The sequence below is a fragment of the Eptesicus fuscus genome, chromosome 14 (assembly GCF_027574615.1).
Source record: "Eptesicus fuscus isolate TK198812 chromosome 14, DD_ASM_mEF_20220401, whole genome shotgun sequence".
NCBI lineage: Eukaryota > Metazoa > Chordata > Mammalia > Chiroptera > Vespertilionidae > Eptesicus > Eptesicus fuscus.
This window is the reverse complement of record NC_072486.1, coordinates 52,285,729-52,299,635: the sequence shown is the minus strand read 5'-3', so window position 1 is coordinate 52,299,635 and position 13,907 is coordinate 52,285,729. Positions and strand designations below refer to the sequence as shown.

The 13,907-nt window shown below is 40.4% G+C and overlaps 1 protein-coding gene across 1 annotated transcript in view; it reads left to right on the top strand.

Annotated features, from left to right (window-relative positions):
- The window catches only part of MGAM2 (maltase-glucoamylase 2 (putative)), a 77,187-nt gene that overhangs the window by 52,097 nt on the left and 11,183 nt on the right, over positions 1 to 13,907 (top strand). Inside the window, exons 32-41 of the mRNA XM_054726637.1 lie at positions 1,123 to 1,230; positions 4,091 to 4,225; positions 4,987 to 5,071; positions 6,363 to 6,501; positions 11,310 to 11,443; positions 11,716 to 11,750; positions 11,849 to 11,965; positions 12,527 to 12,675; positions 12,783 to 12,867; positions 13,251 to 13,307. Coding sequence (XP_054582612.1) covers positions 1,123 to 1,230; positions 4,091 to 4,225; positions 4,987 to 5,071; positions 6,363 to 6,501; positions 11,310 to 11,443; positions 11,716 to 11,750; positions 11,849 to 11,965; positions 12,527 to 12,675; positions 12,783 to 12,867; positions 13,251 to 13,307 — 1,044 coding nt within the window. The remainder of the gene's footprint in view (positions 1 to 1,122; positions 1,231 to 4,090; positions 4,226 to 4,986; positions 5,072 to 6,362; positions 6,502 to 11,309; positions 11,444 to 11,715; positions 11,751 to 11,848; positions 11,966 to 12,526; positions 12,676 to 12,782; positions 12,868 to 13,250; positions 13,308 to 13,907) is intronic.

Below are 13,907 nucleotides of genomic sequence, written 5' to 3'. Positions count from 1 at the left end.
AGGGGACTTATTTCTTCTTAATTAAACTCACAAACAACCTAGTGAAGATCCAGAGGACCGATTTATTATTTTGCATTGGAAGTTATATCTTGATTAAACACAGAAGTAGTTACCTGCAAATGGTCCTCTCTTATAGCTTCCAAAAATTATAGCATTATTTGCTGACTTTTGTTTGTTGGTTCATTCATTCATTCATTCATTCAAGTATTTGTCAAGCCCTGGGTCTTTGAAAATTACCATTATAAAAGGTGTGTGTGTGTGTGTGTGTGTGTGTGTGTGTGTGTGTGTGTGTGCTTGCAATCTAAATTCATTAAGAAGATAATGTCCTTATAGGGATTATATTATACTAGAGGCCCGGTGCATGAAATCTGTGAATGGGTAGCGATCCTAGGCCAGTCTGGTGATCAGGGCCAATCTGTGGAGTGACCAGGGGGATGATGGGAGGGAACCTCCCCTGGCACCCATCTTGGCTGGCCTGGGGCCTGCGGGATGGGGGCAGCTCCTGCATTGAGCGAGCGTCTGCCCCCTAGTGGTCAGTGCACATCATAGTGACCAGTCATTCCACCGTTCGGCTGATTTGCATATTAGGCTTTTATTATAGAGGATTGGAGGAATACAATCAATTAATAAACATTAAAAATATAATTTTGGGTAGTAATGATTTATATGACAGTTGTGAAATAGGATACTATTATAGAAAGTAATTGGGGCAGGTAAAGGATGAGGTTAATGGGAAGGCTACTTTAGATGGACAGTCTGGCCACAGAATAGAAGAAAGAAGTTTCACATTTTTAGGGAATATTGCTATGACACTGTTGAAATACAGTAAATTGCCTTTCTCTATGTGAGGGTAATGTCTTGCTAACCTAGTTTCTCTCCAGGAATTTTTTTCAAACATTAGCATGCTTTTTTTCCCCCTTGGGAATTTTATAGAGAAACATCAATATATTCTTTTACACTCAACTACCCAATAGACATAGGAAAATTATCCTGGGTTGTATTTTTGTTTGTCTATTTTGAAGTTTACCATTTCTTTCTGTACCATGAATTGTTACATTTTGGAGATCATTTTTCTTGGAAATATTTTTCTCATGTTTTCTCTTTTAAACCCTTTTGTTGCAGAATCCAGCCATTTCTGGCAATGAGACTGAGTATCTCCCATTCACCACCGGGCAAAAAAACAATGTATTCATCAAATGGCCTGACAGCAATGACATTGTCTGGGGAGAGGTATGGATTGGGAGGAGATGCCTGTAATTAATCAGCATCACAATGTTTTGATTGAAAGAGGCTCTTCATAAATCTTGGCAAAATGTATTGGGTAATTTATAAATTATGAATGAGTAGAAATCTGTCTGATACTGATTACTTAATGAATATTCATGAGACCAAGGTCAAAGGTCTAATCCTCTATCAGTGAGTTTTATTTTATTGCCTGGAAATATTCTGGTGTCCCACCCCTTATGTATGCCAGCTGGTCATTTAGCACACATAAATAATCCCTTTGAGAATGGCTCTGAAATCTGTGTCTCCCAGTCACCCATACCCAAGCTGTGTCCTCATCTTTGGCCTATGATGCTTAATCAGCCATCATATTTAAATGAATCACTAGATCTTATGTATCATCCTCCTTCTTTTGTCTCCTTTTTGGGGCCCCCATTGTTTGTTTTATGGCAACAAGATTCAAGGTGAACTTCCTGACTCCAGATGACAGGAGCTCTCAGCCAGGATTCAGACTCTGCTCTATAATTACACTGTGCTACTTTCTCTTGCTCTGTGTCATGCTCACTGTGCCTTTGCATGTTGCCTTCTCAGCTTACCCAAATAGTGAGGCCAGCTCAAACATTGCCTCTTGTGAAGCATTCAATGCCTAGTTTAGCTCTCGCTGTTCGTCCCTTTTCCATATTACTCCCTGTAAAGGAAACACCATACAACTTAGCACTTAAGTTCCATCTTTGAACTCTTAGAAAACAAGGACTGTTTCTTACTTAAATCCAAGTAGATACAGACCATAGAAGAGTGCCTGGCATAAAGAAGTGCTCAATAAGTGTTTCCCAAATGAATGAGTTAATATATATAGTTAATGTCCTTCTAATCATAGGTGAAAGTAGTTGATAATATGGATTTCTTTTTTATTGTTGTTATCTGACATTTTTAAAAATAATATGGATTTCTTAATGCTACATACACTTGTGATTCCCAATAAGTCATGATGCTGCTTAAAAGTATTGAGGCTAAGTTAATGGGTTGTGAATGAAAACCTTATTTCTCTAGAGTCACATTTCACATTTGTTATTTATAAAGGGAATTTTGTATAGGTCCAGGGAAAACATATCAGAGAGCTGAGTAATCATTTGAAAAATGATTGATCATTAAGTTCAAAAATGAAATTTTGATAACTTAGGGAATGTGTCAAGAGACCCAGCCTACTTCCACCTAACAGAATTTCATACATTCAGAAGTTAGAATTTAATGGCAATGGTCCCCAAGAGTTTTATGGAGTTGCATGTCATCAGAATCTAACATGTGAAACAGCTCATTGCCTACATGTGATGTCTTTTAAAAGTTTTAATTTTTTATTTTATTTTATGTTAATATTTGACAGTATTATGGATATCCTCCCTTCCCCCATGGCTCCCCTCCTCTCTGCCCCAGCCCCACTTCAGGCCTTCCCCACACTATTTGTTGTATGTGTCCATAGGTTATGCATATATATTCTTTGGTTAATCTCTTCCTGTCCCCCACCTCTCCCTCCTCTGAGATATGTCAGTCTATTCCATGCAACCATGTCTCTGGACCTATTTTTTTTTTATCAGTTTATTTTGTTCATTAGATTCCACTTATAAATGACTTCATGTGAAACTTGTCTTTCTCTGACTGGCTTATTTCGCTTAACATAATACTCTCTAGGTCCATCCATGCTGTTGCAAATGGTAAGAGATCCTTCTCTATATATATATATATATTTTTATATATATATATAGTCACATAGTATTCCATTGTGTAAATGCACCACAGCTTTTTTATCCACTCACCTACTGTTGGGCACTTGGGTGTTTCCAGATCTTAGCTAGTGTAAATACTGCTGCTATGAACATAGGGATGCATATCTTCTTTCTGACTGGTGTTCTAGGATTCTTAGGATATATTCCCAGAAGTGGGATCACTGGATCAAATGGGAGTTCCATTTTTAATTTTTGAGTCACTACATACTGTTTTCCACAGTGGCTGCACAAGTCTGCATTCCCACCAGCAGTGTACTAGGGTTTCTTTTCCCCCATATCCTCGCCAGCATTTGTTGTTTGTTGATTTATTGATTATAGCCATTCTAGCAGGTGTGAGATGATTCCTCATTGTAGTTTTAATTTGCATCTAGTGATGTCAAGCATTTTTTCATATGTCTATTGTAATTGGTTGAGTGTGTTTGTCACCTGATAATTTCTTGGCAGAAAAAAAAATCCTCAAATGGAAACTTCAATAAGCAACTAAACTAGAAATGTGTAGGAGGGAATCATAAGTGAAATACCTTTATGTGTATGCCTTTAATTAGTTGCTTTGTTTGAATATCATGTTGTTTGAGAAATAACAAGAGTCTAGAATATTTTCACTGAAGAGGTTATGAACAGACTGAGTTTCAATAAATTGTCCACATGTAAACCAGTTAAAAAGAGTAATGTCTTTCATCTCAGCACTTGATGACATATCAGCTCACTTTTCCCTGGATGGCTGGTCTTCATTTGACCAATGTAGAAAAAGCATCTGCCACTCTAAAGTTTCACAGTTAGATACTGACAGTTAACTTTCCAGTTCATATGATTAAATGTCCAGTCATAAAATGAACCGCATGGTTTAAAAGAGACTTAAGAATATCTAGGCTTCTAGTCAAATGAAGATTGAAATCAGCCTCCCCTGATTTCTTTGTGTCCACAGTAAATTCTGTGAAGCAGCAGCAGAAGTGGGTTAGGTCTCACAGTGTGTGTGTGGGGGAATACTTTGCACAAGCACCCGCTCACCCCCCGCTTCCTGGTCCCCACACTCCCCGTCCTGAACAGGCTGAGACCCAGTGTGAGAGTCTGTGTTATTTTTCCAGTTGTACGAAGCCCACATCGCTTATCCTGACTTCCTGCGTAACAGCACAGCTGCTTGGTGGAAGGAGAAAATAAAAGAGCTCTACTCAAACCCTCAAGAGCCAAAGAAGAGCTTGAAGTTCGATGGACTGTGGATCGTAAGTGCATCCTAAGTGGGTTTTCTTTGGAAATGCTACAAGTACAAGCACGAGGAGGCAATTCAGAAACTAGCAAAGCAGGTAGCTATGGCTGGAGGAGTGAAAGAGAGGGATGCTGGTACAGAATGGAGGTTCTCAGACCACCAAGAGGAGCAAGCAGAGAGAGTTGTAGGTCTGCCCAGGGACATATTGGGTAAAGGAAGTTGGAAACTAATGGGGAGACGTGCCACCAATGGAGATGATGTCAGATAAAAAGGCACAAATATCCTGTCTTCTCTTAGCTCCCATCCTCTAATCCCTTGCCACTGCCTTCCATTGGCCAAATCTCCCCAGGAGCCAACAGTAAGGGAGCCTGAGAGATCATCCATGATACAGCAGACCTGGGGGCAAGAAGACCTGAATCTGAGGTGAAATAGATGCTCACCACAGTGCTGGTAGAAAGTCCTCCAAGGGAATGGCTCCAAAGGCCTGTTCAGATATTTGTTACACATGTCAGTTGGGCATAAGAGCAGGGCTTCCTGAGATGTCTCTGGACATGTGTCCAAAGGCTCTTCTATTTGTGTGTCTCGAGGGATGGGAGGCATAGCTGCATCCCAGTTTCCTTCCCCACAGAATCAATGCAGCAACCAGCTGTGTGAGAGTTTAAATAAGATCCTTTTGGCTGTGACAGGAGCCAGTCTCTAGGAGGTCAGTGTTCTCCCGAGCCAAGGCCATTCTGTCTCCTCTGACATCACGGAATCTGTTTTGCTAATTCATTTCAGGACAAAAATGAGCCATCAAACTCTGTGGATGGATCTGTCAAGGGCTGCAGGGATGAAATTCTTAATAAGCCACCTTATATGCCACGTATGTAAAATGATTGCTTCCTTAAATTACTGCTCTGCTCAAAACCCCGAAAGCTTTCCTCTTGTTGTCAAAGTGAAGCCTCATGTTGGAGAGAGAAAACACTCTTAAACATGAGCTAAAATCCCAAATAGAATAACCTTGAATAAGTACAAATAAATAAATTATGGATCAAGCATAGAAATAATGACTTGATGTGGTAGGAAAGAATGCAATCAATGAATGGTGCATCTAATTACATCGATAACTATGAACTGATTGCTAAAACTTAAGTAACCCCCTACACACACACACACACACACACACACACACACACACACACACACACACACACCCTTTTGATTAGAGAATGAAACTCTAGTTCCTGCACTCTCTCTGCCTGTGTTCACAGACACTGATGAAGGGCATGCCCAGGTTGTCCTATGGTACAAACAGCAATAGAGACTACAGGACCTGGGGATCAAAGGCATCTCAGAGAGTTGAACTCTCTAATCTTACAGAACATGAGAATGAAGTGACTCACCTTCCTACAAGCACTATACCAGTAATTTGTAGGATGAACTCTGGAATCCAAGTTTTTTAATGTCTACATCATTGCTATGTTTCCTATTGTTTAGTGATTCCCTTCCTTCTTCCCTTCCTCCTTTCCTTCCTTCCTTCCTTCCTTCCTTCCTTCCTTCCTTCCTTCCTTCCTTCCTTCCCTCCCTCCCTTCCTTCCTTCCTTCCTTCCTTCCTTCCTTCCTTCCTTCCTTCCTTCCTTCCTTCCTTCCTTATTTTTTCCTCTTCACTTAATGTAATATTTGTGTATCAGACAGTATTGACAAATCAGAATGATTTAGCAACATTAATACAAAGTTGGTTGAAACAAGATTCATTCCCTTGAGAACATTTCCATCTAGTGGAAGACACAGTCATACAACAAAGGAGTGTATGATGCTGATAAAGGGGCATGGATCTTACTCTATAAATGTTAAAGTTGGAGCATAAAGACGGATGCCTTTACCGGCTCTATTCCCTGCCCTTACTCTTCATTAGTTACAAGGTCACAGAACATTGTTGTTTTTATTAGACAAAAGAAATTCTTGAAATAGGAGCTGCTACTGGTGATAAAGGTGTCATTAGTTACAAGGTCACAGAACATTGTTGTTTTTATTAGACAAAAGAAATTCTTGAAATAGGAGCTGCTACTGGTGATAAAGGTGTTGTTTGAAATAGAGCCATGCCAAGATGATGGGCATTTCTAGCGAATGTGCAGATCAAGTTGTTCAGAGCATAACTCAGCATTTCCTCTTAGATTTGAAGTCCAGGGACAGTGGTCTCAGCAACAAGACCCTCTGCATGGAGAGTGAGCAGACCCTGCATGATGGCTCCCGGGTGCGGCACTACGACGTTCACAGCCTGTACGGGTGGTCCCAGACCAGGCCCACATACGAGTGAGTGTGCTTAGTCACTGGCAGCAAGGGTCATTTTCCACACTGTTACTTTGTCTTGTTATATATATACTAGAGGCTCATTGCATGAAAATTCATGCATTAGTGGAGGGTTCCTCAGCCTGCCCTGCCCCCCTCTCACAGTATGAGAGCCTCGGAGGCGGGAGGCGACCCAGCAATCAGGGGAAGGCGATGCCCCCGTCACACCTCTGCTGCTGCCACTGCTGGCAGCGCAAACCTCGGCCAGCCCTGGTTACCTGAGCCTTGGGCAGCCCTAGGTGGCTGGACAGCTGCCATTTGAGGCTTGCCTGCACCTTGGGCCTGCCCTGGGTGGTGGGGCAGCTGCCATCTGAGGCTTGCCTGTGCCTCGGGCTGGCCCTGGGTGGCTGGGGGGCTGAGGGGACTGGGAGACTCCAGAGGCAGGCACATGGAGCGGCCGGACCCACCTGGGGGTGGGCCCAGCCATGCTGCACACCTGCTGCCCTGGTGGGGCTGAAGGGACTGGGCACTGCCACCTTGTGGCTGTGGGCACCACCATCTTTGAGGGCGTGGAAGTCAATTAGCATATTTCCTCCTTATTGGCTGTGGGCACTGCCATCTTTGTGAGGGCGTGATGATCAATTAGCATATTCCCTCTTTTTTAGATAGGATATATATATGTTAAATGGACAAATGTTAAAATAGCAGAAGTGGTTTCCCAAAGCAGCCACACCACCTGAGTCGTATTAACCAAGTAGGTTGCTAAATTCACCTATTTAAAATGTGCAGGTACACATATGATTTCACTTTTATGTGGAATCTAATGAACAAAATAAACTAACAAACAAAATAGAAACAGACTCATAGACACAGAGAACAGACTGACAGCTGTCAGAGGGGAGTGGGGTTGGGGGGCTGAGTGAAAACGATGAAAAAATTAACCAAAAACAAAAAATAAAACTCATGGACACAGACAACAGTGTGGTGATGACCAGAGGGAAAGAAGGGTGAGGGGAGGTAGAAGAGGGTAAAGAGGGGATAAATGGTGGTAGAAGAGGACTTGACTTGGGGTAGTGAACACACAATACAATATACAGATGATGTATTATGGAATTGTACACCTGAAACTATATAATTTTATTAACCAAGGTCACCCCCATAAATTCAATAAAAATAAAGTGAGCAGGTGCTGATCATTGCTATAATGACAATCTTACTACAATACATAAATGTATCAAATTAATGTTGTGCAGCTTAAATTTATACCATGTTATATGTCAAATACACTTAATTTAAAAAATAACGTAAGCAGTTAGGCTGTATTTAGTATATTCATAGAATTGTGCACCAGTAACTACAATCAAGTTCTAGAACATGCTGAACATCCTAAAAGAAAACCCTATACCAATTAGCAGTCATTTTCTACCATTGTCCTTACCTTCTGACCCTGAGCAACCACAGATCTACCTTCTATATACATGTATTGCTGAATCTAAACACTTCATATAAATGGAATCAGACGGTATGTTGCCTTTTGTATTTTTTTTCAAGATTTTTTTAATTATTCTGGGTACTTTGCATTTAATATAAATTTTAGGATTAGCTTGTTAATTTCTGCAAAACAGTAACAGGGATGTTGGTAGAGATTGCACTGAATCTGTAGAACTATTTAGGGAGTATTTCCATCTTAATAATAGTAAGTCTTCTGACCCATCAATATTGGATGTCTTCCCACTTCTTTAGATCTCATTTCATTTTCTTTCAGCAATGTTTTATAGTTTTCAGTGTATATATTTCTGACCATTATTTTTATTTTATCTTATTTGTTTATTTTTATTAAAAAATATTTAATGTTGACATTATTGCAGGAGTCCTCCCTTCCACCCTCCCCCCACTTTTCTGACATCCACCCTCCCTCACTTACCTCTTCCTTAGCCTTTACCAAATTATTGTCTGTGTTCATGGGTATACATATTATCTTCTTTAGCTAACTCCTTTCCTTCTTTGTCTAGCCATTATTTAAAAAAAAATATTTTCCTACCCCTTTCTCTTTCTTTTCTCTTTCTCAGAGTCCAATTATATGTATGTTGGTACATTTGATGGTCTCTAAAATTCTGCTTACATTTCTTCATTCTTACTTCGTTTTGCTGTTCAAACTGGATCACTATATTCAATTTTGCTGATCCTTTCACCATCTAGCTTACATTGGATGTTGAGCAGTCTCTTCAGCAAATTTTAGTCATTTTATTTTTTTCAACTCCAGAATTTCTATTTGGCTCCTTTTTTTTTTTTTTAACAAGTTCTGTCTCTTTATTGACATCCTCTATTTAGCAGGAAATCATTGTCATACTTTCTGTTAATTATTTAGATGTGCTTCCTTTAACCCCTTTGGACATGTAATAACTAACTTAAAGTCTTTGTCTACCAAGCCCCTCAATAACATTGTCTGTTGGCTGCCTTTTCTTTTCTTGTGTAGCTGACATACTTTCATCTTTTTTGATTTGTTTTGTGTGACTTAATGTTACATAATGCATTGTAACAACTCTGGCATAAAATCTACCTCCACGGGGCTTGTTGTTTTTGTTATTGCTCTTTTGTTTTTTTGCTTGTTACTTATTTGTTTAGCAGCGTTTCTGTCTAACTCTGTATATTCTCAGTTCCTCTGCAGTTTGTGGCCACTGAATTCTCTGATACCCTCCTTTTTTAAAGTTCTTTTTAATTTTTTAAGCCTGGTTTCCCTGGATACCCTTGGATATTATTCAATATAATTCAGTGATCAGATAATGATCAGTAGGAAAGTTTCCTTTGTCAAAGCAAAACTTTCACTGAACAGTTAAACAGACCAGGAAGATTTTATTCATGGCTATTACTAGTACAATAAGAGAGAGATGCCAGAACTCAGTTTGAACTCAACTTCGTTGAAACAAAGGTCGGAGAGGTATTTTTGTATGCTTGTATGTTTTTTAAAGAATTTTATCGATTTTTAGAGAGAGAAGAAGAGAGGGAGAGAGAGAAACTTCAACGTGAGAGCAGAGCATTGATCTGCTGCCTCCTGCATGCCCCCTGTAGGCTGATCCCCAGGACCCCGTCCTTTTTCTGGCTGACATATGGCTCAATTAACCCTTTTTTTTTTCAGAAAAGCTTTTGGCTGTGAACGTGTTTTTTTGTTTTGTTTTGATTTTAAACAGTTTCTAATCCTCCAGAATTTACTTTTAAATTACCAGCCAAGCTTTTATTTTCCCCAACGGAAACCAGAGCCTGAGCACCTGTGATGTTGCCAGAAAATGGTTACCGTTTTAGTAATTCCCTGTGTGGGTGTGTTTTCTCTCTGCTGAGCTGAGCTGCGAGTCTAATCAAATAGCCACCACACCCTGAGAATGGAGATTTTCCAGGGGGCTGGAAGTTAGAAATAAACATTTTATTGTGCTGTGGGGATGGAGCTTTTAACAAAGCTTCAAAAAAGGTCAGACCTCTTATTTTGCTGCAAGTCTGCTGGCTTTTGGTGCCAGTGAGCTAGGGAAGGGTTGGGCTAGAAATAGACCAAGTTAAAATCCTATATAACACACTGTCTTGCCAAGATTTAGTAGTTTCTCCTGGAGAGACGGTTTTTCACTTCTTTCTGTGGCTGGTTAATTTCCAGAGTTCTGAAATGGTCAATAGCGGAGTTCTTCACATCACCCACATCCATCCATCCTTACTCTACATCCCTGCCTTATGTCAGGCCTTTATTACCTCTCACTCAGACGTGTGCACGCACGCACACAATCTCCGTCCATTTGGGGATTTACTGTGGTGTGAAATATTGGAAGTGACTTAAATGTGTCCGTTTCCACTACAATAGCTGGCTTCTTTTCCTGACATCATTTATTGAATAAGTCATCTGTGTCTATTGATTTGTAGTGCTGCATTTAGCAAATATTTGGATTGCCTCATATGCTAGCATCTGTTAATTGACTTTCTCTTTTGTTCCAATGATTTTTCTCTCGCACAATTGTTTATATTTTCTGCCTGAGGCTGCAGGCGAAGATCCACCTTCAATCAAGAAATACTTAAACATCTCTTCTATATATTTGCTTTTGTGTGCAAAATTGATTCTGCTTTTTGAGGAGTTGCATGGGAGAGTGAATATTACAAAAAAAGCTATAGTCATATATGCTTTTATTTGGATCCCAAATCTGCCTTCTTGCTGTTTAAATGACTTTTGACTAATTATCTAACTTCTCTGAGCCTCAGTTTCCAAATAGTACAAAATGGTAAAAGGAACCTTTCTTGTGAGGTTACACATGAAAGTAACCAATAGAATACCTGGAATAGAGTAATTGTTCCATAAATACATCGGACCTACCATCTCTTTCTACCCCCATATGGACAGCTAGTTAACTAGATTTTTTAAAGATTTTTTAAATTGATTTTTAGAGGGAGAGGAAGGGAACAAAACATTGATTGACTGCCTCCTGCATGCCTTCTACTGGGAATTGAGGCCAAAACCCAAGCATGTGCCCTGACCAAGACTGGAATTGAAAAGGCAACCTCTCAGTGCATGGATGATGCCCAACCAACAGAGCCACACTGGCCAATGCTAGATTTTTTTTAAGAAAGGAAATTTATATTTTAGGTGATGCTGTATCTCCAGTTGTCTGGTTTGAGGTTCACTGGGACTCTTAACGTCACTCTTAACGTCAGCAGATGCTTTCAGGGAAGAAGCTCTCTGCCTAAAATTGAGCCCCATTGCCACCTCATGCTCCAGGCTGAAGCTAGGCTCCTTAATGAAGTTCCGTGGATGTCAATCCTCAAATTCACCTTCTTCCCCTTCCTTGTTCCCTTCCAACCAGAGCTGTGCAGGAGGTGACGGATCAGCGAGGGGTCGTCATTACCTGCTCCACGTTCCCCTCTTCTGGCCGCTGGGCAGGACACTGGCTGGGAGACAACAAGTCTGCATGGGACCAGCTGAGGAAGTCTATCATTGGTGTGTGGCTTATCCCAGGGGCCTCTGCTCACATGGAGGAGCCTGGGATGTTTGCTTCTCATCTGCATGGGTTGTGTCTGATCATCATGCTTATAGGCAGTGTAATCAACAGGTGCTGAGTTCTCTATTGGTGTGCATTTTAATCTATACCCATCTTTTTATTTGTTCATCATGACTGGCCCAAGGCTTTTAAATGGGGGACAGAAGAGACAGGGCAAACTACCCTCCCAAAGGGCTGCTTAGTCCAACACAGCTATATCTTCTCATTGCAGGCATGATGGAGTTCAGTCTCTTTGGAATACCTTATGTAAGTCATATCGGGGCCATTACTAATGACTCAGTCAGATTCAGTGTGTCTGCACATACAGAAGTCCCACCTCTTGCCCTGATTTTGCATCTTCTCAGACAGGAGCAAATATCTGTGGATTCTTAGAAAATGCTGAATATGAGATGTGTCTTCGCTGGATGCAACTGGGGGCGTTTTATCCATTTTCCAGGAACCACAACACCATCGGGACAAGGGTGAGGCAGCAGTTTATGTCCCAGGTGTTTTGTGTCCTCAAATCACAATTTTCTTTTTAATGCTCAAAAGTATCATAACTATTTGTTGAGAAAACTCATAAAAATCAGCAGAATCTCCATTTTGTAAGAAAACCCACAGAGTTAAAAAAACAAACCACGATTACCAATGATTTTCAAGAATATACTTTTCCTCATCTTTTGGTGGAATAGTTGATAGTGCCCTATGGGGCTGAAATAAAACTAACTTTCTTTGCCTTTAAAAATAGTGACTATGTATTTTGCTCAAATCCATCCAAGATGGGTTAGTGCCTCATAGAGATCCATCTCTCTACACAGGTGCAGGGTCAAGACTAGACCTGAGCAGGGGACTAAGGAGCCCATGATAGAGAGGAGGAAGCAAGACACTCTAGTAAGGTGGTGAGAGTGGGGGAAATGATAGGCTAGAAATGAAAGGAGAAATTGTGTGTAGTCAATGGGACATGTGCCTTCAGGTACTTTTCTGATACCATTAGGATAGAGTAAAAAAGAGGTCATCTGTGATATGCTCCTTTGTCCCCTTAGAGACAAGATCCTGTGGCCTGGGATTCAACCTTTCAGACATACTCAAGAAAAGTCCTCCAGACCAGATACACCCTGCTGCCTTACCTCTATACTCTGATGCACAAAGCTCACGTTGAGGGCAGCACTGTTGTCCGCCCCCTCCTCCATGAGTGAGTAGAGCCTATTTCCCCAAGCAGCAGGTCTGGGCATGTTGTATGAATAACCCTCTGCAACAGTTATAACAGTCTGAATAGACATTTTATGCCTGTTTTTTAAGGTTTAGAGAGGACAGGACAACGTGGGATATAGACCATCAGTTCATGTTGGGCCCTGCCGTCTTAATCAGCCCTGTGCTAACAAGTGTGAGTTCCCATCATAGATCATAAACCCTCCAATCACATATAGGGAACAGAAGGGCATTTGAAAAATCATCTCGTTCAGCTCACTACTTCTAGAATATTTCAGGGAAATCCTTTTCTTTTTTTTGAGGTCTTTGTTAATGAAAACAACTTCAATTAATTCCTTGTTTTGATGTCTTGTCACCTTGCATCCTTATAAAGTTGACCTTTTTTAAAAAAAATATTTTTCTGTATGTTTGAAATGAATTTCCCAGGATCTTTCTTAATAAAATTACTAAAACTCTTAAAATCATTAATGAAATTCCCATTTTTATGTTAATCCTACAAAATTTTAAAAATTGACATTGTTGAGATATTTGTAATGACCTGTTGGTTTTCTGTTTCAGAACACTTTTGAAGTCCATGCTTATTTCCCCAGAGCCCGTTGGTATGACTATAGCATGGTAAGAACTAACATGTTTTGTGAAGAACCAGGTTGTTCTATGCAGGCCAGGAAGTTGTCTCCTGAATTCCAGGCACCTATTTTATAAAGCAGTAATTTTCAACTTCTCATTCCTGCAAGGTTTCTTTAGATAAAGGTATCCATAAAATGCCCTGGTAGGTGTGACTCAGTTGGTTGGGTATTGTCCCATGTGCCAAAAAATTGCTTGTTCAATTCCTGGTCAGAGCACATGCCAAAGTAGAGGGCTTCATCCCTGGTTGGGGGTGTATGGGAGGCAGCAAAACAATGTTCCTCTCTCACATTGATGTTTCTCGCTCTCAAAAAAAAAAAAAAAAATCAATAAAAAAAGTATCCATAAAAGCATAACTAGGTAAAATCTGACACCCATATCACATTGAGTTCTCCCCCACCCCCACCCCCCCACCTTTTCTGGAGAATAAAGAGAAAAGACTAGATTTTCAGAGTTTTCAACAAAGCTGAAAATCAATGATTTTCTTTTTCGATTTGTAGTATTTTGATAACTTCCTTGGGAAGGAAGGACTTGTTGTATAGCATGCATTCATTTCATCCATCTGTTATGGATGCTTGCCTGCATTCTCCA